Source organism: Emydura macquarii, unplaced genomic scaffold (assembly GCF_026122565.2).
Source record: "Emydura macquarii macquarii isolate MOO-44397 ecotype Brisbane River unplaced genomic scaffold, CSIRO-AGI_Emac_v2 contig_2531, whole genome shotgun sequence".
NCBI classification, from domain to species: Eukaryota; Metazoa; Chordata; order Testudines; family Chelidae; genus Emydura; species Emydura macquarii.
The window spans coordinates 6287675-6313444 of NW_027132668.1; the positions used below are offsets into that span (position 1 = coordinate 6287675).

The window sequence follows — 25770 nt, forward strand, 5'->3', positions numbered from 1 at the left end:
TTTTTTCCTTGTTGGTACCCTAAAAGCCTGCTGTGCTGATAGATTAAAATGTTTAACTTTGCCCTGCTGGGGATTGTTCTTGCAGTTGTCTGGCTCAGAGGTCAAGCATAAAACAACAATCTGAACACACCTGCTCCAAGCAGTTGACATTACCAGAAAACTACCATCATGCATGAAAGGATATTTCCAGTCATTGCCAAATAAGAGTTTCTCAATATAGCACGTTTCACTGCCAGCCATGAAACCATTTTAGAGAGACAAGCAGAAGCACTCTGTGTAACTCAAAAGCTTCTCTCTTTCATCAACTGAAATTGATCCAATAGAAGATATTATCTCATCCATCTTTTCTCTCTAATATCCTAGGACCAATACAGTTACACCACCACATAAAACCTTCTTGTCAATTTACTATTTAATTTATAGGAAAAGCATGAGATTTATACTGATGGTTGTGGAACATATTTCACGTGGCAGAAAAAACTTAAAAGAACAATGAGGTGGCAAAACTGAGCCAGAATTAAGGTTACCTGTGCAACTTAACTGTCCCCCCCATGAGTATGCATTATGATACAATCTCATTACATGATCACACAGCATTTTTTCACAGGACTCCTGCCTTATTCAGTACATAAGATGGAACTGCTCTAGGAATGAATCAGGGTTGTGTAGTAAAGGAAAGTCCTGCCTCATTTGCTGCAGAAGCTGGAAGGTGTGTGGACAACAAGGCAGGGGATTGCAGGAAGATAAAGGATGATCTCAGTTAAGGCAGCTGAATGCTGCCCTGGAGAACTGGATTCTATCACTACCTCTGTCACAGTTCCTATGTAAGGCTAGTTGAGTCACTTAAACCAGACTCTTCACAACAGGTCACTAAATGTATCCCTCATTTTCTGTGGCCCAATATGAGATCCTGTGGTCTGAGTTGCAGAAGTGCTGAGTGCTCACAAGTACAACTGAAGTCAATCGGAACAGTGCTTTGAACATTTAAAGTAATATATAATGCTATCCTAAATGTCTCAGACTGGGCACCCAAAATTAATTCATACTTTTTACTTTAATTTCTCTGCACCTCAGTTCCCTATCTGTAAAACGGGTGAAATAGCATCTCATTTCACTTGTGTGCTGTGAAGATAAATTGTTTGCGAAGGACTCAGATATTACAGTGATGAGCGCCATAGACAAGCCCATGAAGAAATTAATAATGCTGGCTTCAGAGCAAGGTTTGAATAGTTTGGGATAAGTAAGGAGGCCTAGGGACACACATTGAACAATGAGGAAAAAACAAAATATTGAATACCTCATTAAATGATGATTCTCTATTCTGTGCACTGAATGAAACTATCCTAATTAGCATATGATATTGTTGTGATTTTATCAGAGAGATTGTGAAAACCTGGAAATGGCTGTAAAAACCACATTTGATCAGGTCCCCAAACTGACTGATGTTAGCAACTTGGTACACAGGGTCACAGTGCAACTCAGGTCTGGCCCATGTGTCCCTTCTCAGATGAAGGCAGAGAATTGGATGAGCCAAACTTGAGTGGCACCATGACTCTGTGCACCAGATAACAATGCCCAGAGCCAGGCTCACCCTTGTGGGACAGCAGCTGCCACTGTGGGGTGAGCTTGCTATGCAATACCCCAATGGGCCATACCTTTCAGCAGCCCCACTATTCTTTTATGTATGCTGATAAAGTGAAAGCTATATTTGGTCCCTTTTCTCATGATTTATTAGTTTTTCATGCACCTCTGCTGTGAAATTTACTAAAAATGTCTCTGCCAAAATCATAATATAATTTAATAATAATATATATGCACAAGGGGTAACAAATGAAGATTGAACAAGCAACCTTAATTCTGGCATTTCCTAAGTTTTGAGAGCTTGACTTTGCAAACAATGTGCTTACAACTTATGGTATTTTTGTACAGAATTTCTTAGTTTAAAAAAAAAAACACTGGATAAACAAACTCCTCACGCGACATCATATTGAAACCCTCATTACCAAGTTTGGAACCTTTAGATCCACCCCACAGACCTCAGTCACTTGTGCTAATGGAGTAACTGATAGAAGATGACAACCTACTATTGCTATGTGGACCAGCACTAGAATGAGATGGGACATTTTGCCCATAGTTGTTTGCTAACATCACTGGAATAGTGAGAATAGTGAGAATCTTGGGTTCCATTCCAGGCTCAGGAGACAAGTACGCTCTACTGGGCACAAACTTTTCTGTCCATTCCCCACAAATTTGTTCCTTCTGCCCTGTACCATCCAATTTGTCCTCCCCTCTGGCTCCTCATTCCAGTTCCATTCTCCTCATCTAGCTAGACCCAATCTCCATGCCTCAGGCTTCTGATCTCATTGCCAGTCTTCTTATTCAATGAGCCCTAGACTAACCCCTCTGGACTTTTCATCCCAGTTCCAGTCTCCTCCGTACTTCCAACCTTCCTGCCCAGAAAGTCCTAGTTTTCCCTTTCTCATCTCATCCCAGCAGCCTGGAGTCAACCCCCACCTCCATCTTGTAATCCCAGTCTCTCTCCCTTAGCTCCTCCTCTAATCTCAGTGCCCACCTCACATTCTTGTCCCAGTTTCTTTGGCCAGCCAGTTCCAGTTCTCTCCCAGCAACCTGACATCATATCTGTCTCTTTCTCCCATACTGGTTTCCAGTATGAGTCTTCTTGTCCAGATAATACCCGTCTGCTACCCATCTCCTCATCTGATCTCTGTCTTCCCAATGGTTCCCAATCCTCCAACACCTCCCATTTCCCTTCCAGACAACAGCCCAGGCTGCCACCTCTTTCTCCATGTTGCCTGGGAGCCAGCAAGGGAGTAATGGAGAGCTAAGGAAAGACAGGCTCTCTTCTCTCAGTTCCTGGTCTCTGACTCAGCCCAACCTGCAGCAGTGCAGAGCTGCAATTGCAAGGAAAGTACTGTTTGGCCCGAGGCTGCTGCATGACCAGCATGGATGGAACCTTTGGGGAATTTAGTTACCAGGCTCAAGCATGACTCTACTAAGCACGTGAAAATGACAGTTTTTCAAAACTTTATCACTTGGCTAGAGTTGGCCAGATTTTCACAGGGATAACAAAAAGCAGATCCTTAACACAAAAGCCAGCCCCATGCCAAATTTCAAGTCCTGCTCCACAATATAGGGGTGCTAGAGATTCTCAAAGAAAAGGTTGGGTTTTTTTAAACATGGGCTAAATGTAATTTGCCTTGGCCTCATTCTCAGAACCAACTGACCAATATTGGCTGATATTGTAACTCTCTCTCTCTCTCTCTCTCTCTCTCTCTCACACACACACACACACACACACACACACACACACACACACACACACACACACACACACACACACACACACACACACACACACACACACACACACACACACACTTTTTAAAAAACTCAGCAGCTGTGATGTCTGAAGGCCATTAATTAATGAGAGAGACAAGGGGGGTAAGAGGTAATACTTTTTATCTGACCAACTTCTGTTGATGAAATAGACAAGCTTTCGAGCCCTACAGGTCTGTGGAGCTCAAAAGCTTGTCTCTTTCATCAACAAAAGTTGGTCAAATAAAAAGTATTACCTCACCAACCTTCACACTCTCATATGCTGGGACCAACGAAACTACATCTCCACTGGAAACATTAATCCCTAATGTAAGACTAGCAGATACCTTTCACATTGTGGTAGTGGGTGTAGTTAAGCAATTTGGTGGGCATGTGGTCTGACAATTAAACCACAAGCTCACATCTCAGATCCACCCCCCTCCATATCTGATTTCCTACCCTGGTCTTGCTAACCAGAAAGTATTCCTTCCTTAAGATGGGTCACCTCTTCCAACATGGAGTTCTCTCAAACCCTGCTGAACAATCGATAGCTGTGCAGGTGTGGAGGGACCACAACACTTAGTAGTAGAGAGAGCTAACCTCAGAATAGTTAAATGTGTTCAATAATTAAATATTTCAAAAAGACTGCAGCACACTGGACTTTCTTTGTAATGGTTATGTTCCTAAGAACAGAAGAATGCCCACACTGGGTCAGACCCATGGTCCATTTAGCCCAGCATCCTGTCTTCCAACAGTGGCCAATGCCAGGTGTTTCGGAGGGAATGAACAGAACAGGTAACCATCAAATGATCCATCCCATCTCCTACTGCCAGCTTCTGGCATTTTTTCTTTTTTGTGTGTATTTGGTGGGGGGGTTTTGGTTTGTTTTTGTTTTTTTTAAAAAAAAACAAACACTTTTCTCCTATATCAGAAAGCAAACAGTTACACATTTCTCAAAAACAAACAGCAGATGTTGAGTCAGATGTAATTTTGTACTGTGAACTGTCCTTTCAAATCCATTGATTACTTTTACACTGTGTGTTCATGTTCCTGCTGTTGGAAAGAATTTCAGTCTGAAATACTTAGTCTTTTGTAAAGCATGTAACTTCCAACTGAGGCCCAGAGAAGTATTTACCCCTGAGAAACAATTATCTATTTTCCAGTTTCTTACTTTCACAAGTTTAAACAAATGCTCATTTCTCCCCTACTAGTGATTGTCTTTATTGCTTTTAAGCACCGGCAAAAGGGGGAGTTGGTATGTAGATGAGCAAACGAACACAAAAAGTTGTTCAAACTTTGAGACTCCCTTTGAGATCTCCCACAAGGCTACACTGAAGGTTGCTAGGGAGCAGTGGGATCAGCAACCCAATACAGGTTCACGACTAGACTGATGAGCTTGCAGAGAAGCTCCTCAGCACTAGCCTAATACAGCAGAACCAGGTTAAAAACAAAAAACAGCAAAGCTCTCCTTAAAAAGAACCTCATGAATGATTAAAAAATCTGGACAATCTATGTCTATGAGGACAATTATCCAGGAAGTCAAAATTAAAAGACTTGTTCACATGGAGGTGCATTACCTTAGCTACGAGAAAATATGTCAGGAACTTTTTTCTATATTTACCATCATTCTGACCTTTTTACCATAACTTAGTACCTGAGATAGCACTTTCCATCTTCAAAGTGTTTTGCAAACATTAATCTTCCTATGACCATTGAAACAAGAATTCTACAAAACAAAATGTGTGTAATGGACACATCATGCACACATGCCTTGTACGTGACAATGTAAGATAAATCTATTTCAAAGTCCAAACTACTTTTTCAGAAGCTCAAACACGAAAACTGTTTTTCAATTCCACAGAAGACTGAAGATTTCCTCCACCACAAGCAAGGAACCCAAACCCACGCTCCTAATACAGGGAATCCCTAAATGGATTATAGAATTCTTACACTGACCGCAAAAAGCAATCCCAAATACAGAACAAGAGACTGAAAAGACAAAAACTTCACAAACGATTGTGAATCACTTCTATACATTACCAATTTTTGTAGGTAAAGATAAGTAATATAACATTGCTGACATTGATCATCTAGGCTCTAAAATGTCATATTACAGATGTTTCAGGTAGATTAATTATTTTCTCCCTATAGCTTTAGGAATGAGATAAGCAGTTATAGTTTGTGTCAAACTCTCTTTTAAATGCAGCTGCATTAAATAAATCAGCATTCATTCATTTCAGACAGATCTATTTTTACTTTTCACCCACCCTTTCTATGAGGTGCTCTCTCCCCTTCCTATTGCTGCTGGTACGAATCTCTCATTGTAATATTTAAAAAAAAAAAATCAAATCAGGTGAGTGATTGTTTGTAGAAGTACCATACAATGTTTACAATATGCTTGCCATTTATATTAACACACAACAAAAAGTACCTCCCACCCAAAAATGTGAACAGAAAGCAGAAGTTTACAAGACAACTTTACTACATCTCTACTCGATCTATTCTGTTCAGCTAAAGATACATAAGAGGTTAAAAACTGTTAATTCAGTTACAACACTGGAGCTTTTGATGACTGGCCTCATTTTAAATCAGCTAAAGCAACGTAATGCAGCTACTGGAAATTCATTCCTTAAATTCAATTGGCTGGGGTACAATGATTTAGTGTTTCCATTATATAGTTTTAAACATACATGGAACACTGTTCCTACATGCAAGTTAATTTTCAGTCCTTCTTAGGACTGTTTTTCATATCTAAAGCTATTAACCAAGACAGTTTTTCAAATATTCATATTATTCAGCAAGGAACTCCTTGCATAATGTATAATGGAGAAAAACTGCTGATGAAGTAGCTATAAGACTAACATAAAAATCAGCAGAGACTGCTATAATAGTTAAGTAGTTCTATGTTAAACCATTATAAATACATTGCATCTAAGGCTAAAGCAATGATACTCCAACATTAAGCATGTAAGAGGGTACAGTTCTATTTACCTTAATTTATCTGCTAAGGCAACACTTGCGAATCATAGATTTTAGGTAATGCTGACAAAAGCATTTTTAGAAGCTTTATCCAAACAAATATATTTCTTGAAACCGTACATGGGTACAAATTAGTAAACGCCAATAAAGATACCTTAAAAGGCATGGTTCTGGATATCCAGAGATGTGTTACAACATGGGTTATGTAGAAACATTTAACAGCTTGTAAATCAGATGATCTACAGAATTATATTTTTAGTTACATCATATCAGTCCATATATAATTAACACTCTAACTGAAGGCTGTATCCCGTAAGAGTCCTATATTCCCTGAGAAACTGTTCCATATTACATCCACTCTTAAGTAAGGAACTTCCACGTTCCACAGCGAAGCACTCAAAGACTGATGGGTTCCTTAAAGTTTGAAAAGCAAAACAAAAAAATTAATCTGACAGAGTTCACAATTTTCCAAAACTAACCACAACTGTAGGTTTCTGGCTTCAGTGCCCTCACTGTTTGGTGCCAAAGACCGGAATTTCAACAACAAAGGATAAACTTCAACTCATTACCTTAATTATCATATGTAGCTTGTTAGTACCAATTGCTTCCTTTCCCACCTAATTTCTTATATCTCAAGTAAGAAATGTAATGGTTTTAAACTACCAAATTTATGTCTAATTAATCAAATCAAAACTTTAAATAAATAATTTTAATTGTCTTCTACTAGTTCTGTCTCTGCAATATCCATTTTTGTATGGAGAGTGTTCTGTTTCAAATGAAGCCTTTCTTAGTAATAGTGACAGAATGTATTCCTGTATGCATACCCTACACACTATTATCATCTTTGGACAAAATATGCCTTGTAAGGTATCATTTGAAAACTCAATTTTTGTCCCTCATAAAATACATGTGGCAACACTGAAGTTTGAGATTCCACTGTATGGGTTATTAACACATGTTCCAACAAGAAATTGGCAAACAGGTCTGTCCAAAAAAAGAGTGTGTGCTCTGTTTAATTTGCATTTAAGTAGTAAACCAAGTCATCAAGCAGGAAGAGAAACAAAGAAAGCTCAAACGTGTGAGGAAAAAGAAGCAGGAAATATCCTTCCCCATAGCCTTTTGGCTTCTGGTACCCATCTGGAAATGTTTTTCAGGAGTGGAACAGGACTATAAAAAGAAGGGACAAACACCCCAAGGCACCCCTGCACATCCATAGGCTCACTGCACCTGAAAAAACACCAAGAGAAGGCGGGGCAAATGAGGGAGAACAGAGGTTTAAAAAGCCCACTTCTAAGTGACCAGAGGAGCTAGTGAATAGGAGCAGTTAACAGGAGTTTTGCAAGGGAGTTCTCCAGGTGAAGGACGACGACTATCTGACCCATGAGGTGAGTTTGTTGTCTTTAATGTGGGGGGGGGGGAGGAGGGTTGGGGTGCTTGCTGCTTGACTTGAAGTGTATAAAGTGATCTGTTTGTTTGGGGGACTGTGCGCTGAACATAACGACCTGCTAGGCAAGACTGAGAGCTTCTTAACGAGGCTTTGATCCCCAAGACCTTTAGCACCTTAAACGTCACCTTTAGTGACCTGTAAATATTTTAGCAAAAATACATGTGTGCTGAATTGTCCCAAAGGGCATTGGTGGCGGTGGTTGGGAATCATTCTGGATACACTTAATTTTAAACCACATTTTTAACTCTTAGTTCATTTCAAGTTTCCTGAACTTGTATGAGCCTGCTCAACTCTCTTGTGATTCTTCTGACTTACACTGTAGCTACCACTGGTAGAAATATGCAGCCAACCCATAGGGGTTACACACATTTTAAAAACTTTGTGAAATTTAAAAAGTGTACAAAATTGCCATAAAAAAAGAATTACCAATTTCCTGATCTGTCTATCGTTCTAAAAAGTACCCCAATGAATCAGAAGCAAAATTCATATAAGTGTCTTGTCAGAAATACTCTGCCGACATGAAAAAACAAAGAAAATATCTGATTCTTTAAAACATTAGATAAACCACCTGAATATGAAGACAAATGAAAACCTGGTTTGTAACATACCACATTAATACCTCTTACTTCAAATTACAAATGAGTGAGTTTGCAAGCTATGATCAGTAAAAACAGCTAGAAAATGTATGTACCTTTTAATTCTAACACATCCTGGAGAGTTCTGTGCCAATGAGTACTTAAATAAAAGATTTTCCATCAACTTATATTCATATTTTTGTAATTATATTTATTTTTAAATGAGAAGAACGCATTAAAATATGCTATTGATATAAAATTCAAAGCCACTTACCAACTGCAAATATAATGATGGCTTGCTTAATGATTGAAACACATACATCTCTTTTCATAGTTCACAAGACAGACTACTGCATCATACACAGTATATGTAAAGAAATCACAGCTATAGCAACACACATGATGATTCGCTTTTAGAGCATTTTTTGGTGTGCTGGCAAAGAGTTCCAAAGGCATCAGAAAATACTTTCAATCACCAATTTAACCCTTGAAATGAAGCATACATTACATAACAGATGTTGAAAATGTAAATCATCTTTCATACAAGCTATTTCAAAATGCTTTAAATATAATCAAACACTACTATTAGGAAAGATGTGTTAGCATTAACTTTGTTTACATAGTCCTACATTCTAAAGAAAATTATTTGGAATCAAAACTGGGGGGGGAAGCGGGGGGGAAGAGAATGTCAACCCAACTAGTTAACAGTTTTTACAAAAATAAATGTTTTCAGTTTCCCTTATTACAGTAACTGTGGTTCTCCAAGATGATTGCTTGTACTAATATCCACTCTGTGATGAGCAATTCACCTTTAAACTCAAGAGGGGATTGAGAGGTCTCACCTGAACAATAACTGTAGGATTCTTCTACCAATTGAAGATCTAATCTAGAAGCTAAATCCAGGAAGTAATTCTGTACAAAAAGTACAGATTGAACAGTTTTTCATATTTCAATTACAAAAACATCTGACACAAGCAGAAGAGGTCACCTTAGATCTGACTGAATGAGCTCCAACATCTATCATTTGAATACTCACTGGTTCATACCAAGTATGCAGAATCTAATTCACTTGGATAATCTCAGTGGAAACTAGTTAAATCCTAAAAATATCCTTGTGTGCTATAAGGAATCGCAGTGGTTTACTATACAGTGTAGTCCTGTTCAGATGGGGTGTCCTCATCACTTCCAAACAATGTGGTCTGGCCTCTTTCCGCAGCGAACGAGAATTAGTAGATAGAACGTTTGGTTTAAATGAAAAATCAGAAACCACCTTTGATAGGAATTTGAGGAGGGCAAGTTGTTACACCACCTAATCCTTAAGGAATACCATATTGAGTGAGTCAGCCATTAGTTCCTGAATACCTGACGTGGAATTGATGCAATTGCCACTAGGTGAAAGGCATAGTAAAAAGGTCTGTCTATTAACTGGGCAAGCACCACGTTTAAATCCCATGATGGGATGGAAACTAAACATGAGGAAATGTACAAGGTAGACCTTTTAAAAATTTCTCCCTTGTAAAATGAAAAGAGTTCTGTGCCAGCGGGTGAAATGCCAAAAATCATAGGCAGGTGTCCTCTCATTGAGCTAAAGGCCAGATTATTCTGGGCTATCTGCTGCACCTTAAACAAAGGGAGTAGAAAACTGGAAAGGATTAGACCCTATCTGTCTTGCTCAAATGAAAAATTACTTCTATATCAGATTTCCAGTGGAAAGGCTTTTGCTTTCCAACAGACTTTTCTGGACCTATACAGAACAGTTCCAGTCCAAGCTGTTCAGACAGTGAGCATCCCAGGCTGACAGACTCAGAAACCATTTGTTTGTCATACATGTCTTGTATCTTGTCTTAAATAAAACTGAATGTTCTTTGGGATGGACTGTCTTTTACTATGTCTGAACAGTGTTTAGCACTATGGGGCTCCCAACCCTGACTGGTGTCTCTGGCCATTATAGTATTACAAAGAAACAACAATAGTAATAGCAGTTTTTTGAATCCCAGGCTGCTGAGCCCACACTGACTGCTACAGCCAGTGAGCTAATGGCCCATAAGGATAAGACATATCTTGAAGATAGTCCACGGTGCTGAGACAAATAGGGGGTTTTGAGGGAGAGGGATTCCATAGTGAATCTCGGATCCTATTCCAGATGGCAGGGGTGTTATTCCACAAGCATAATCTCCTCAGGATATGGAACAGGAGATATATGGAATATGGGCAGCAGCATGATTCCCCAGCTAGAAGATACAGAAAAGAAAAGGAAAAAAACAGATGCAGAAGAGGTTAGTGCTAGGAAACCTGATCCCTGTCCAAGTTTACAATCAGGCTACAAGGAACCAACTGACTTCCAGGAATGCTGCTCTGTGAATCAGACATTGAAGGAATCCAAGGTAGAAGGGTCCTGTCACCAAAGAGATAGATTTTGTCCAAAGAAATATGCCACAGAATTTTTCATTTTTGTTAAGATGCTTTTTTCAACTTTGCCTAATGTAGAAATTTCTCTCACCCCTTTCAATGAGCAAACAGGAAAAAAAAAAGCATCGGCCTATTTGTTGATAACATAATATGTCGACTTTGCTTTTAAAAGCCACAATATTAAAAAGATCACAAATAAAGAACTGTAAGAGAGGCAAAGATATTGCAAGAAATATGAATCTTTACAAATTCATTCATTCAAACTGGTTTCAAACAAACTTACCTTGCTGTCAAGATTCTTCATGGTTAACAAATCAAGTGTTTTAAGGGAATGGCCTGTAGGTGAAATAAAATAGAGGCAGACATGGATGCGAGTGTCATGATAGTTGTATAAGGAGCGTTTAATTTTCAGTTCTTCCTGGAGATAGGCCTCAAATTGTGCATCTATGTAATCCACTACTGGCTGATAGCTAGGGGGAAAAAAATAGTGACGTGTTAGCAATCAAAGATTAGTTTATCTCTGATTGTCGTATTAAAAAAAAAGAGAATCCCTGTTATATTTTTCTGTATACTATTGCTTTACTTTTTAACTATACATTGGAAACTCAAGAAGCCATACACTAGAAAAAGATATTAAAAGTGCAGATAATGATTAAATGGTCTACACAATGTAAAAATAATGTTACTGAATCCTAGCTTGAGAAACTAATGCAGCACAGGATCTGTGAAGGATAAAATTAAATTTCTCTCTGCTATTGGTGATTGAAAGCAGCGTATATCAGCTACGCTTTTTATTGAAATCTTCAACTGATCCATTTCATGGACTTTTGTAATTTCTGTAGTCTCACAATGCAATCTTGGAAATAACAATATCACTACAAATAGCGTGTGACTGATAATGTCTATAATTATGATTTTTTTCCACATATTTGAGAGATAAGTATTGTGTTTTGGGAAGCTTTATTACTGGTAAATGCATGTAAGAGAGCAGGAACTTATCCAATAAAGAATGAGAATTTGATGTGCATTTTAACTACATTTTAAAAATACTTGTTTTGTATGATCCAAATTGCAAGTGGACCATAACGTATCTTCAAAACATGTTATTGTACACATAAGAGCAGCTGGCCCTTAAAATCTCTGTTGCTGCATAAAGTGTTTATAGACTAAATCATGGGAGGTGAAAATTCAAAGGTACTGATTACATGGAAAGTAAATTTGAAAGAGGTAGAAGACAACAATACGAAATTGAAATATGAAGTATTTTACTGTGTATTTTTTAACACCAGCATCTCAGATTTTTCTTTATCATCTAAACATTGTTTATCAAAGTAATGAGCAAGAATAGGCAAGTCACGAGCAAAAACGCCCCTTCATTGGTATTCTATATTGTAATTTATATTCTGGAAGTGAATGCACAACTTCCATCCATGTCCAATACTACTTGGCTCTTAAATAATGTAAATTATTATTAAAGATGCTTCATAGTTCCAGTCATTCTAGTAAAAGTTTGAAGAAAACCAGTTCAATAATTATGAATATAAATTCAGCAAATTAAACTGATGGAAAAGAAAGCTCTAAACTCCACTGCGGAGCTGTGTAATGCTCCACCTTCTAACAAGACTGTTAAACTTCAAATATACCTACATTTAAAAATCCAGATGATTTTTCTTCCAACTTATATTATTTTGTTGATCACACAAACTTAAAGGCAACCTTGTAGAGTAAATATTGTACTGTAATTTACTATCTATATAATTATAAATGTTCAAAAAAATGCCCCTCATTATTATATAGTTCATTTATATAATTTGTAACACATTATAAAGACATGAACACAAGGGCAGAATAAATGCTAATTTCTCAAATGACTTGCTTGACAAGAAGAAAATACAATCCATTAATTTATGTGGAAAAAAAATGTATAATCAAACACTGGAGTACATATGTAATTTGTACCGTACATTTTTCTTAATCACATATCTAAGCTGAAAAGTCAACTCAAACGTCACAGTTTAAGACCAAAGTTATTTTGCATCATCAAATTCTTAGCACACAAGGAAACATTTACCTATCTTCTTTGTTTATCTGGTCGCCAAATCCCACTGTATTTACAATGGTCAGTTTCAACCGAACATTGCTTTCCTGGAGTTCATATGTCTGAGCTCTGAGTCTCACATTTGGTTGAAAATGTGTTGATACACGGTCATCAAAACTGGTGTTAAACAAAGTATCTATCAAAGTTGATTTTCCAATTCCAGTCTCCCCTAAAAAAATTAAAAGAAAAAAAAAAGTTTGCATTTGCTTATATTTGTACAGAGCATAATAAGTGTTAAAGTTATAGTTAAGAGAAATTACCTGTAAATTGGCTTCTCTGAACATATGAAAAAATTCCTCTTTTTGACCCTTAGAAGCACCAGTAAAAATGTGTTTTGTACAAAGTAAAAAAAATCAATTGCCACTGCCTCATTAGTAAGGCCCTACTTAATTTGCGATTCTGTGGAAATTGCAGATCCCACAATATTAGGCTTCCACTGCAATTTTGATTTTAATTAGCTTGCTTTGCACAGTCAACAATTTTGCATACATTTTGAGGTTTGCAACGCACACTTTTTTCCCCTATTAATTATAGTAGAACCCCATTTATCCAAACTGATAGTGACTGGGATTTGAGCTATGAGCCACATGCATTAATGATTGAAATATAGTTGCAGCAAAATGTCCGGTTAACAAAAAAAATTAGCAGGCATAACAATGTTTATATTATTCCAGCAATTTTTTCTTAAACAAATAGGTCTTCTCTGGCTTTTCCAATTTACTGCAATTAATAAAGATCCATTATTACTTTTCTGCGATTCTCCATGCCTTGTCCACAACTCAGCTGCAATTATTTGACAGTCATCCCACAATTCAATTAGGGCCTTACTCATTACCCTCTAGAATGTTCCCTCAAACCTTCAGTTCCTTGACAAGTAGAACTGAACTGAAATGAACATTCAAATGCACACACACCTATACTTGTACTCCAAAGAGGGGGGGGAGAGAAAGAGACCCCCAAACACACCTTTGAGCACTAAGGGAGCACTTTCCTGCTTCTCACTAGAATCTTAAGATCCAAGACTAGGATTAGTGTCTTATAAATGGGGAATAAAAATTGTTTAGCATGATAAATCACTTACGTGGACTTGTAATGGTGGCCTAGGTCCCAGCAATTCAAAAATCAGTGGGAGAGGGGGAAGAGAGAAAACCTTAACACCAAGAAAACTTTAGTATTTCATTAAATCAGTATTAAAACCACAGCTATCCACCGTCTTCACTATTTTACATGTTTTAAGATTATGTTTCATAATTAATAAGGCAAAAGTAAAAGGTAAGAGTAACCTTGTCATTCACTTTTTATTTTGTTTTTATTTATTCCATGCATATAGGGAGGTCTGTTCTTCAACCACACCAGCTAACAGACAGTGATGAAGTGAGGTACAATTATGGATTGGTGTGGATTATTTATACTCTTTGTCAGTTCCGTGTTGAGTTTGAGGAAGATGCATGATTGTATGTCTGGCTGTACATCCAAAAACTCCAAAACATTCAGCCAGAAAATAAATAAGTGTAAAAATGCTTCCAGTGTTAAAATGCTCCTGCCAACAGACCTGGAAGTGGCTAGGGTTCTGTTACCTGAAATACTTTACCTATGGGGAAGAGATAGATGTAGACCACAAGTTTTTAAGAACCCTAGAAGTCATACATGAAACAAGACTTAAGGCATCCTCAAGCCTGACATTGAAACTACAGTACAACAAAGATAATCAAAGGATGGTTGTGAACGAAAAGAAGAGCATAATGTTCCATAATTAATAAGGCAAAAACACCCAATCACATTGGATCAATATTGCAGTCATTTCCTTATAGGAGATAAAAAGTGGAGGACAACGTAACTCTTATTTTATTTTTTTTAAATATTTGTGCCAAGATATAGTTTATGGTCAAATACTTAATGCTCACTGCTATCAATAATAAAAATGTATATTACTTACCAATACAGAGAATGTTAAAGCAGAACCCCTGGTTGATGGATTTGTTAACCAACTGATCTGGTAAGCTATCAAAACCAACATGGCCAGACAAAGATAAGGGTCGACAATGATCATTTTGCTGTGGAAAAAAGATTACTTAAGAAAATGTGTTGCAAACCAATTAACAGTGGTAAACAAGTAGTTTACTAGTAGATCTCCAACTCTTCTTTAGGTCTGGGAAACGGCTGAAGAAAACATTAACAGTTTGCAAAGTCTGTCAGTGGAACAATAAGTATCAATTCATTTAGTGAAGTGATGGCTTAAATAGTTAACTTTTACTGTAGCCAGTTAATCTGCCATCAAAGCCACTGAAGTGAATGGAACTATTCACATGATTAAAGTTAAGCACATGCTTAAGTGATCTGTCAAATCGGAGCCTATACATAAAAGAAAGCGCACTAGTCTAATGGAAATGGAAACATGTGAACGAAGGACATTCCAACTGATTTACCTCTATATATGAAGAAAAAATTTAGAGAACAAGAATTAAAAATAGAAACTGAAAACTTGAGTAAATGTATTCCATCCACGTCAGGATTTGAACCCTCAAGAGGATAGCATGGAGAAAGCTATGCTAGACTTCCTATACTTGCTCGGTGGAAAAATAAAGGACCTATTTTTTATAGCTGTCAATCTGGTACCTTACACTTTAAAAAATAAAAAAAAATTAAAAGTATTCCAGGTGATTAATTTTGCTTCCAAATTCATTGACAATGAAGATGACTGAATAGCATGTAGCTTGCTCTTCCAGAGTTATACTGGCTCTGCAGCACTGACAATGACAAAAATAAATTTTCACTGCAAAACGGACAATGGCACTGAAGTATAGTAAACGTGTAATAACAGGATATCTTTTTACGATTAATTTCCTAATTATAATCATACTTAACTACACAATAACGAAAAACATGAGTACAGCAGTGTTGTGAAGTTCATATCAAAAGTCCAACTTGGTTTATTTCCTTGGGTCCTTGAACTTTTGCCAAATCAGCTACTAGTAGATGAGTGTTTTGGTCAGGAAACTGAGTGACTCAACTTCTGCCAGAGATATTTATATCATTTTTTAAGATTTCTTCAGATACATTAGTTCTTTGAACAGCAGCAAATATATATCTATATGGATACAAGATATTTACTATATTTCTAATCGTCACTCAGTACATAAGTTATGAATGGAAATTAGATCTTTTTATGATTATTCTTAGAATATAAAGCCACCACAGGATACAAAATCTCATCAGAGGTGAGGCATGAGAGTAACTTGTAAAATAGATTTCAGAAGCAGTACATGGGCAAATTTAACTAATAAAATATTTGCACTGATGTGTACAGTTATCTGAAGCCTCAAGCATTTAGGGATTTATCTTTAAGATAGGGATGGTACAATAAATAAAATTTTAAAAGGGGGAAAACTATTTTAACCGTAACTACCTAATTTGCAATTGAAGCAAATTCCGGGTAGCAGACGGACACCACTTGTTCGGTCTTGCTGCCATGCGCAGTAAGAGGAAACAGAGGGATGGTTGTGGCCACTCTGCCCTTTTTACCCTCAGCAAGAGCACAGGGAGAGTTGCACAAAATAGCTGCAGCCCAATAAGCACGGCTTTTCAAAAGATTTTGATCTCATACAACATAGGGCATACACACAGATACATTATCCAAGAAGAACTCTGAGGTATTTGGTCTGCTCTATAATTACTCTGGGATACCAAAACATGTTTCTTCAGAGCCTTAACTCCATTATCATCTGGTTTTCCAATTGGTGAAAAAAGTTAGCACTCAAGTAAAATGGGACATCGTACCTAGGAGCAGACTAACTTATAAAATTGTAAAATGGTACTGTTACTGACTTAACTAGTTTAGAAAATAGTTGGGCAAATGACTTTTCTGAAAAAAAAAAAAATTAATATATGAAGTACAAAAATCAGTTTTTGGTTACCACTCTACTATATCATACAATTATTTACAGCAAGAGACAGGAGTGAAGTTTTTTAAATTGTATGTTATACTTACAATTAAACTAAAACCTAATATTAAGACTAATAAGATAACTACAACATATTGTTCAAATCTTAATGTCTAAACAACAAGTTTTCCCACTAACCTAGACAGTGCAGAAGAAAAGTTTCTATTGTAAAGAACTGTAGCAATTCCTGCTGTAGAGATTGTTCATGTTCAATTATTCTAGTTTTTCCTTCAGGCATAGCTAGATACTTTTTCACACTTGCATCATAAGAAGTCTCACAATTCTTTTCATAATATGTATTGGTAATTTAGGCAGGGATTGCTGCTTGCCAGAGGCTGGGTGATGGGATGGATCACTTGATGAGTACCTGTTCTGTTCATTCCCTCTGAAGCACCTGGCATTGGCCATTATCAGAAGACCGGATACGGGCTAGATGGACCATTGGTCTGATCCAGTACGGCCCTATGTTCTTGTACAATTCCTCTTTTGAGTCTGTATTAAATTCTGCTAGAGATTGATGTTTGTTTTTCTGTGAAGATTGAATGCCAGACCAATTCAATAACAATTGAAGTCTGGAGCACTTTAATTCTACTATTTGTTAAATTGAGAAATTAGACTATTTGTCTCCACTTCCCTCCAAGTATAATGCCTACACATCCAATCTAAAATTGCCCTTCTGTGTTTCAGAACTACTCATGGCTGTATCTGTCCCTGCCCAGTGCTCCCTCCTTTTTTATATTGGTCCCTTCCCTGCTATTCTCCATTGTTATGTAATTTGTTTGCTTGTGCTGCCTTATCTAGAATTTTCCTCACCTCCCTAAATCTGTAAGCCTACTGATAAATTCTAAATCCCTCTCACATTTCATTTTTGCTGATACTGAATTTTCTCGAGTCTCCTTTCACATGTAGTTAACCCTCAACAATACTTTGTGGCATATTTCTCTTTTAAAATTTCAACTCTTCTTTTATGCTAGTCTTTTGCAGTTTTTCCTTTCTGCCCGTATAAAAGAATCATGAGTCCAAGCTGTGAAGCTTTTGTTCTCTAGTTTACATTTCTCTCTCTCTAATTCTTTATATACAGAATGCTATATATAACACGCAATATTAAACTGTAATATATTGTATTAAATTATATAAAAGGCTACAAATCTGATTTAATTAAAGCGTAATTAAATATTCACAAAATGGAATGCAATGGACTATTTATTTTGGGTGAAACCAAGCTGTGTTCAGCACTGGATAGAGGGGCAAGTCTGGAGGGTGAAGGAAAAGAAACTTTGCACTTCTCACACTGGGAGTAATCAGGGTACAATTCCCCCGCAAGGCTGCTCTAACCTATGTCACGACAATTGCCCCAGGGACTATTCCACCAGCCAAAGGCTCATCAGAGTCCAGCACTTTGGCCACACACCTTCCAGAATACCTCCTATGACAGAAAAGCACAAGAACAGCCAACTAAACTCCACCCAGGGATTTCTCTAACCAAGACAAATCCCCAGCTGTTTATTTAGGCCACTTTTGTGTCCCTTTTGTGGCACCAAAGCAACACCAGAGACGGAACAAGGCCGAAGATTTGTCTCCATGTCATGAGGTAATCCAATGTTCACAACATCAAAAATAAGAATGAACCTGGATCAAATTTTAGATTGGATCTGTGTATCTGAAGAACAACGAAGAAGCAGAAAGTTGACTGGGTTTGCCAGGATGCAGAGCAAAAAGTTTTCCTTGCAACATGCAGAAACATAACCAAGACTGTTAGATTTTTTTAAAAAAAGTATGCAGCACCTCATGGCCATTTTAAACAAGACAAAGCCTCAGAACTGGATCTTCTAGTAATAATTTTAGAAGGCTGACAGAGCCCGCAAATTTGAAGTCAAGGCTGATGCAGGTGCACTGGCCAGGTGTACAGGATTCAGCACAAGATTAGGGCATGAGACCTTATTTCCTTTCAAAATTTTATCTATAAACTGAGGGTAAATTGACAAATTATTCAAGGAATTTTTATATGTCTGTCTGTGCATAGTTTGTGAACTACAGTTTGTATCCCTTAGAGTGTTTGCTATCCATAACTTAAAATTTATGCTGCACAATGGGTCATCTGAATTGTATGGAAGTGGCTCCTATGCCCAGATGGCTCCAAAATTGACAGTTTTCAAGATGGCCACTTTCTCGAACACTTTCCAATGACCTATTTTAGCAAGTCTTCATAACTCTACCTTGCTGTGATCACTCTTGTAAACAAAAATACTGCTTGGACCAAGGTAAAGGCAACCACAAGTGTAAGATGTTGTAAGCCCAGTCGAAGCAAGGTCACGCTTTTTTTTTTTCGTATCTGAATCAATGCTGGTAAGACCTTTTTCCCCTCACGGCTACTTGCTGAGGACAAATGTAAACGCCTCAGTCTAGAGGCGCACGAGAAGACAAGGAAAAGAGTTCAGACAGGCAAGGCGTGCAGCGAACGGACTCACCGAAAGGCTGATGAACGCTCGCACCTTTGCCTTTGCGGAGCAGTGGGAAGGAGAGGTCTGAGGGCCCACAGCCGGGCGGAAGGGATGAAAACCGTCACAGTTTCATGCAACAGGCAAATGACGGAAGAGACCGACGCTGCTCCACCCTCTGTGCCCCGCACCGACCCTTCGGGGCAGGGGCCCGCGCTCCCTCCCGGCGGCTGACAGCGAGCTTGGCTCACCGCACACCAGGGGCATGCCACAAGCTGATGCAATGGGGCGCGGGGGGGGGGGGGGGGGGGGGGTGGACGGCATGTCCCGGCCCGGGACCGGCCCGGTTGTGAGGACGAAGCTCAGCTCAGCCGGGAGGGGGGAGGCCGGAGCCGCGGCGCCGTCCTTAGGGTGCGGCCGGGGGCTGCTGCCAGAGACGGGCCGGGAGGGAGAGACGAGAAAGTTTCGCGGGCGGGAGGGCGGGACTCACCAGCTGTCGAGCAACCTCGGAGGAAGCCATGACACGGGGGCCGGGGCGGCGAAGGCCGCGCGCCGCGGAGGAGAGGGGGAGGCGGCGGGGGGGCGGCAGCCGGACGGGCTGCTGCGGGCGGCGGTTGGAATGTGCAATAACCGGCGGCAGCTCTAAGAGGGTCCCGCCGGCCGGGAGGGCGGGGCCAAGCAAACGGGCGTGGCGCGCGGCGGGGAGGGGGGCGGCCCGAGGGGGCGGGGCTGCGGCCGCGCGCGGCAGCCGCTGCAATCTGTTGGCCTCGCCGCCGCCTGTTGGATCTCGGCCGGGCTGGGCTTTGGTGCTGCTGCTGCTATTTCCCGCACGCGGCGCGGGCTTGAGTCTCGGACGTGACGTGAGAGCGGACTGTCCCTGCTCCCCCCCCCCCCCCCCGACGCCCCCCGCCTGTGTGATGGGCCGGGCCCGGAGCCGCTGCAGGGATTGAGCCGGCGGTGCCAGGCGATGCTGCCGCCGCGCTAGCGAGGGGCGGGCAGCGCTCGGCCGCAGCCGCCGCAGGACGGAGGCGGCCTCGGCGATGGGGCTGCGCTGAGCGAGCGAGCGAGCGAGCGAGGGCGGCGGGGCGGGCGGGCGCGATGGCCGAGGAGCCGGCGCTGAGCCCGGAGTCGGTGCTGCGGTTCCTGGCGGCGCGGGGCGGGCGGGCGCGGAACACGGAGCTGCTGGAGCATTTTCGGGGCTGGCTGAGCCCCCCGGAGCCCGAGCGCCGCGCCCGGGCCCGCCAGCGCTTCAAGGAGCTGGTCAACGCCGTGGCCACCGTGCGCCTGGAGCCCGACTCCGGGGCCAAGTACGTGCAGCTGCGGCGGCGCTACCGGCCCGGGGCGGCCCCGGCTGCGGACAACCAGGACCCGCCGCCTGGCGACCAGCCCAGCGAGGCCGCCGCCGCCTCCCTTAATGCCCCCGCGGCGCCCGAGCCGCTGCCCAGCATCGCGGTGACCCCGGAGGAGGAGGCGGACTCGGTCCAGCGGAGCCGCGATTCCTCGCCTTGCCCCGGGGGGCAGCAGGAGGAGAGCGCGCCGGCTGCCCCGGCGGAGCCAGAGCCGGAGCCCGAGGACGGGGCGCTCGGCGGGAAGGGACCCGCCACCTGCCCGCAAGAGCCGGCCCAGGCGGGGAGCAGCAGCGACTTGCCGCGGCTGGGCCAGGTGCCCCCGGGCGGCGGCAGGAGGAGGAGCGCGCGGTGCCATCTGCAGCCGGGGCGCGGCGGGGAGGAGCCGGCTCCCCCGGCCCGGCTTGCTGATGAGGAGGGGGCCGAGGCCGGCTCCGGGTCTCCCTGCTCGCCAGGCAGCTCGGGCGGGGGCGCCACCCCCAGGTCCAGCCGCAAGAACTTCCGCGGGCTGATGATGGGCAACTCCCCGCAGCTGAAACGGAGCTTCTTCCCCGGGGCCCCTCGAGCCCGCGGCGGGGACTCGGACAGCGCCTCGCTGGCCTCCTCCTCGGCCGAGGAAGAGAGCGGAGGGGGGAGCTCGGTGGCGCTGGATCCCCTGGAGCACGCCTGGATGCTGTCGGCCGCAGACGGCAGGTGGGAGAGCCTGGAGGGGCTGCTGAGCTGCGAGCCGGGTCTGCTCTCCAAGCGGGACTTCATCACCGGCTTCACTTGCCTGCACTGGGCAGCCAAGCACGGGCGCCAGGAGCTGCTCGCCATGCTGGTCAACTTCGCGCACAAGCACCAGCTGCCTGTCAACATCAACGGGCGCACCAGTGGTGGGTACACGGCGCTGCACCTGGCCGCCATGCACGGCCACCTAGAAGTGGTCAAGCTGCTCGTGGGGGCCTACGACGCAGATGTGGACATCAGGGATTACAGCGGTCGCAAAGCCTCCCAGTACCTGAGCGAGAGCGCCACAGAGGAGATGCGGAGCCTGGTGGGGGCCCTGCAGGAGGAGGATGAAGGCACCGTGGGCAATGGGAGCAGGCGCTGGAGACTCTCCAAGGTGCTTCCCTCCAATCTCATTGCTTACAAACTCTCCCACCACCACCACCACAGTACAAGCGAGGAGGGTGAGTCGGTTGAGGGGGCAGCGGCCCTAGGGAAGGGCAAGGAGATCAGCAGGAAAGCCTCGAACAGCGGCAGGACGAAACCACGGCTCAACAAAATCAGATTCCGCACCCAGATCATCCACACCACCCCTTCTTTCCGAGGGGATGAGGAGGAGCAGGAGGAGAAGCCACTGAAAACGTCCTTCAAACTCAGACCCAAATCTAATGTCTTTGGATAAGGCAGGGAGACAGGCAGTAGTATCTAAATCAGACGCTGTGACATGCTCCTCAACCCATTGAGCATGTAGTGCAGAAGGGAGGATCTGTGCAGGCCTGTGTGAGTAACAATCCCTCATCCAGACTCATGCATTCTTCTGGAGATAGAGCTAATGAACCTCCGAAGTTAAACAAGGTTTTTAAGTGTAAACATTCTGCAGGGCTCTTAGGATTTAGCAATTTCCTTTAAATAGCTGCTTCAAGCCAAGCAGTGCAGGCTCCCTGTACTTATTTAAGAGCTGTTTCCTTGCAAGTAGAGCCAGGGGCTGTGGGGCTGTAAAGAAGTGCTGGGTATGTAAAATCTGTGGGCCTCTCCTTTTAGAAGTTAGGCATCAGGATTTGGAAACTTATTGGGTACCTATACTTGGTTTAAAGTGAGTTGGAGGGGAGACAAGGGAGAGAGAGAATCAAAAACTTTACATTTTACTACTAAATTATCAACTGGTACTATAAATACTCTTCATGGACACCTAATTATTTAAGAAGGATTTCGTAAGTACATTCATGTATTTTTAAAGTCTCTTTTTTTTTCCCCCCCCTAATAGCAATATCACATGACAAAGTAGAGTTAGGTACAAGAGGTGAGAGGTGTGTCAGAACTGCTGACTGTCAGTCAGGTTTTCTGTAGACATTTGGGCTCCAGTCCTCAAAGATTTAATATCAGCCTTAACTTATCCTGTTCAAATCAGGTAATTCAAATGCTGAAGTCAATGGGATGGCTTACAAAGGGTATAGTTAAGCATGGTGTAAGTCTTTGCTTAATTGAGGTCCTACTGAACTCTATTAGAGTTGGAATGCTAATACAGAATACAGTAATGTGAATGAAAGGTCTTTAATTTTTATACATTGAATAACTAACTGCTAATTAACTTATGTATCAAACAAAGCAATTTTACTTTTATAATCACTGTGAACTCTCAAATAGTAAATCTAGTACCATTTCAGTTATTGATATTTGGTCTATTCTCACCAACACTACACTAGACTAATAATGCATTTACTATTGATACCTTATCTTTACTTATATAAAATTAGATAATTATGCCATACATCTCATCCAGGAAAGTCACTTTTTTCCTTAAAAAGGAGCAAAGATACTGTTGCATGAGATCGTCATAAAATTAAGATATTGAAATGCAATAGTACTGTTCTATACATTCAGTAATTGTGTGCTGTAATATCTTCCAACTACTTCAGTGTAGTATATGCAGAAATGCTTATGAACTATGGTAGGGTGAATGACCCAGGAGCTCTTTTCTGAGGTTACCTCTGTCCCTATTTGTTTGATGTATTGAGTAAAAGCTGCTTATTGAAACAATTTCTGATTTTTTTAAAGTGGTCAGTAACATTCATGTTCTTATTTTCTAGTAATACAGATTTTAACTAAAAATCAAATGTTTGTAGCTTGAAACTTCAAAATCCTTTGGGGGTTTTTTTTATTAAAAAAACATATACTCTGAATTTCTCAAAGTAATGTTTTGGAAATTCTCAACCTCAAACAGGTCTATTCTATATTTGTTCAATACAGTCTTCAGAACTTGAATATTGGTTTCTCTGCTGTTTAGGTCAGTACTTCCTGCAAATCTTGGCAGGTATACTAATGTTAAAATCGCCTTTCTTCAAAAAGAGAGGCATGAGGCTGGTCCTATATCACGGATGTAGCTGGCCATTGAATCACCTGTACATAAATGTCAAAATACTGCCAATGACAATGTTTCTTGTAATGTACATGCACATTTGTAAAATCTTACCAAGAGTATGTAACATCAGAAATGCATAAAATCTAAATCTGAGGCACTAATTAAATGCATGCTGCAAAGGCTAGAAATCTGTGTATTAGGGGAACTGCTCCTGAGATCTGTGCTTTTTCCTGTGTTGACAGCTTTCTGCATTTTGGTGGCAATAGCATGAGTTCTTGCAATGGATAAATGAAAGCTAGCTTGCGGGGAGAGGGGAGGACTAGTCAGTTATTAAACTTTCCCACAGATCACAGCCAATTTTTACATGACTGTGCTCACCCTAGAAAGCTATTATGTTAACATAGGTAGGCAATTAATACTATCCCAAACTATTACTAGAAGAACTGACCTTTAATCTATTTTACACGTTATTTAGGTCCAGTCATTGTTTTTGTGCGGAAACACTAGACGTTATGCAGAGGTGTTAATTTTATAATTTATAAGCTATAATATATAACTCCATGTGCCTTCACTTTTGGTTGTTCATTACAAACATGGGTACATTCAATCTTGAAAAGCACTTTCATTTGTATGTATATGGGGCAGGGCTACAGTCTTCCCTCAGCCCTTTCTGCCAGCATATAACTTGGTGCAACAAGAATTGGGTGCTTCAAAGGGAGAAGGGCACTTAAGAACTAGGTACTTGCACCTTAAACATTCTGCAGTGCAGAAATAAAATCTTTATACTAGATTTCTGTAAATCAAGCTGAAGGTTTATTATGTTTAGCAGCTTCTAGCTTGAGGCTCCTTGAGTTCTATATTTCTAAGTTGGCACACATTTCTTGCTACTACCTGTTTCCAAATCTTGACTATATTAACCATTAGTGCAGCAGTTATGAAGCCTCCTATCTTTCATTTTGACTGAGTCAGGTGTTGAACTTTTCAACTGTAAAGCAGATAAATAATTGCTCAAAAATAAACTCTTGAATTGGTATTCTGTTGGTGTTAGGGGAACACTGTACTGTTGGGACCTTTGACTACTGTAACACTCTTCAAATTGTGTTCTAAGTTGTAGTATTACCTGCAAAAAAAAAAAAAGTAGAACCTCACTAATAACTGGGGGAGCCAGTAAAAATTACTGAAATTTGCAATTGATAAATGTGCATCACAATGTAATTTACAGCTTTAATTTGATACTTCATAGCATACTAGTAAATGACTGTAATATGTCTAAAAGAGTAATGAAGTCTTAGTAATATGACACCTCCTAACAACACTAGAAAATCTGAGTTGTGGTGGGCACACACTATTGATACACTATGGGGAATTAGAGTGCAAAATTAGCAAGGTTCTACTGTAGTTACTCCAGATGGCTAGCAAATCAAATTTCTGCTTGTGCTATGGGACTAAAGGCTTTTATTTCACCCCTTGACCTTTCACATTCCACTGTCTTTTTCTTGATACCATATTTCAGAATATTCATAATCTACTGGTGCTCTTAAATTGATGTATTTGAATTAGCAAATGTATTACTTAGGAAGATGTAAATTGAACTAAAACAACTTGTATGGTACAAAAACTGGAGCACTTACTAGTGTCTTTCTAATGATACACTTGAAATATTGAATGTTTATCCTTTATTCAGTTTTTATGATAGTGTGATGCAGCAAGACTGTAACTTAGCCACTTGATCACTTTCGTTGTATCTTTGCCTGAAATATTAGAGGCCTGGATGCCTGTCAGTTTTTAACAAAATACTTTTTTTTATGGGTGTCTATCTGAATGGATGTTGGAGTTAAGAATCTGCAAAAGTCAAACTTTCATTTTACTGAAATAAACAAAGCAAAACCAACTTACTGGCATTTAACTTATTTATGTGTATATAGGAACAATTAGCGTATATTGTGTATCAGGTTGCTATTTTCAGCTTGGTCTGTTGAACCATTACTCTGTTTTGTTTCTAATCACCAAGATAATTGATGGCATGTAACTCTTGAAGAACAAGCAAGCGTGGGGGGTGTTGGAACACAGTCTTTCTGTTCTTTGTAAGATAGTAACAGTTTTTGCTGGCTGTTAAGTGCTCTTGAATAGTTCA

The 25770-nt window shown here is 40.8% G+C and overlaps 2 protein-coding genes across 5 annotated transcripts in view; one reads left to right on the plus strand and one right to left on the minus strand.

Moving 5' to 3' along the window:
• SEPTIN10 (septin 10) overlaps window positions 1–19857 on the minus strand; it is a 43284-nt gene extending 23427 nt beyond the window's left edge. For all 4 annotated transcript variants that reach the window (XM_067563629.1, XM_067563628.1, XM_067563631.1 and 1 more), the window contains exons 1-4: window positions 19714–19857; window positions 14781–14898; window positions 12818–13013; window positions 11030–11216 (exon numbers count right to left, since the gene is read on the minus strand). In XM_067563629.1, the coding sequence (XP_067419730.1) occupies window positions 11030–11216; window positions 12818–13013; window positions 14781–14898; window positions 19714–19743 (531 nt within the window). In that variant the 5' untranslated portion in view covers window positions 19744–19857. The remainder of the gene's footprint in view (window positions 1–11029; window positions 11217–12817; window positions 13014–14780; window positions 14899–19713) is intronic.
• A 153-nt stretch (window positions 19858–20010) lies between these two features.
• SOWAHC (sosondowah ankyrin repeat domain family member C) lies at window positions 20011–25527 on the plus strand. The gene has a single exon (XM_067563632.1). The coding sequence runs from the start codon at window positions 20322–20324 to the stop codon at window positions 21957–21959; it is 1638 nt and encodes a 545-aa protein (XP_067419733.1). The 5' UTR covers window positions 20011–20321; the 3' UTR covers window positions 21960–25527.
• Window positions 25528–25770: the final 243 nt, after the last annotated feature.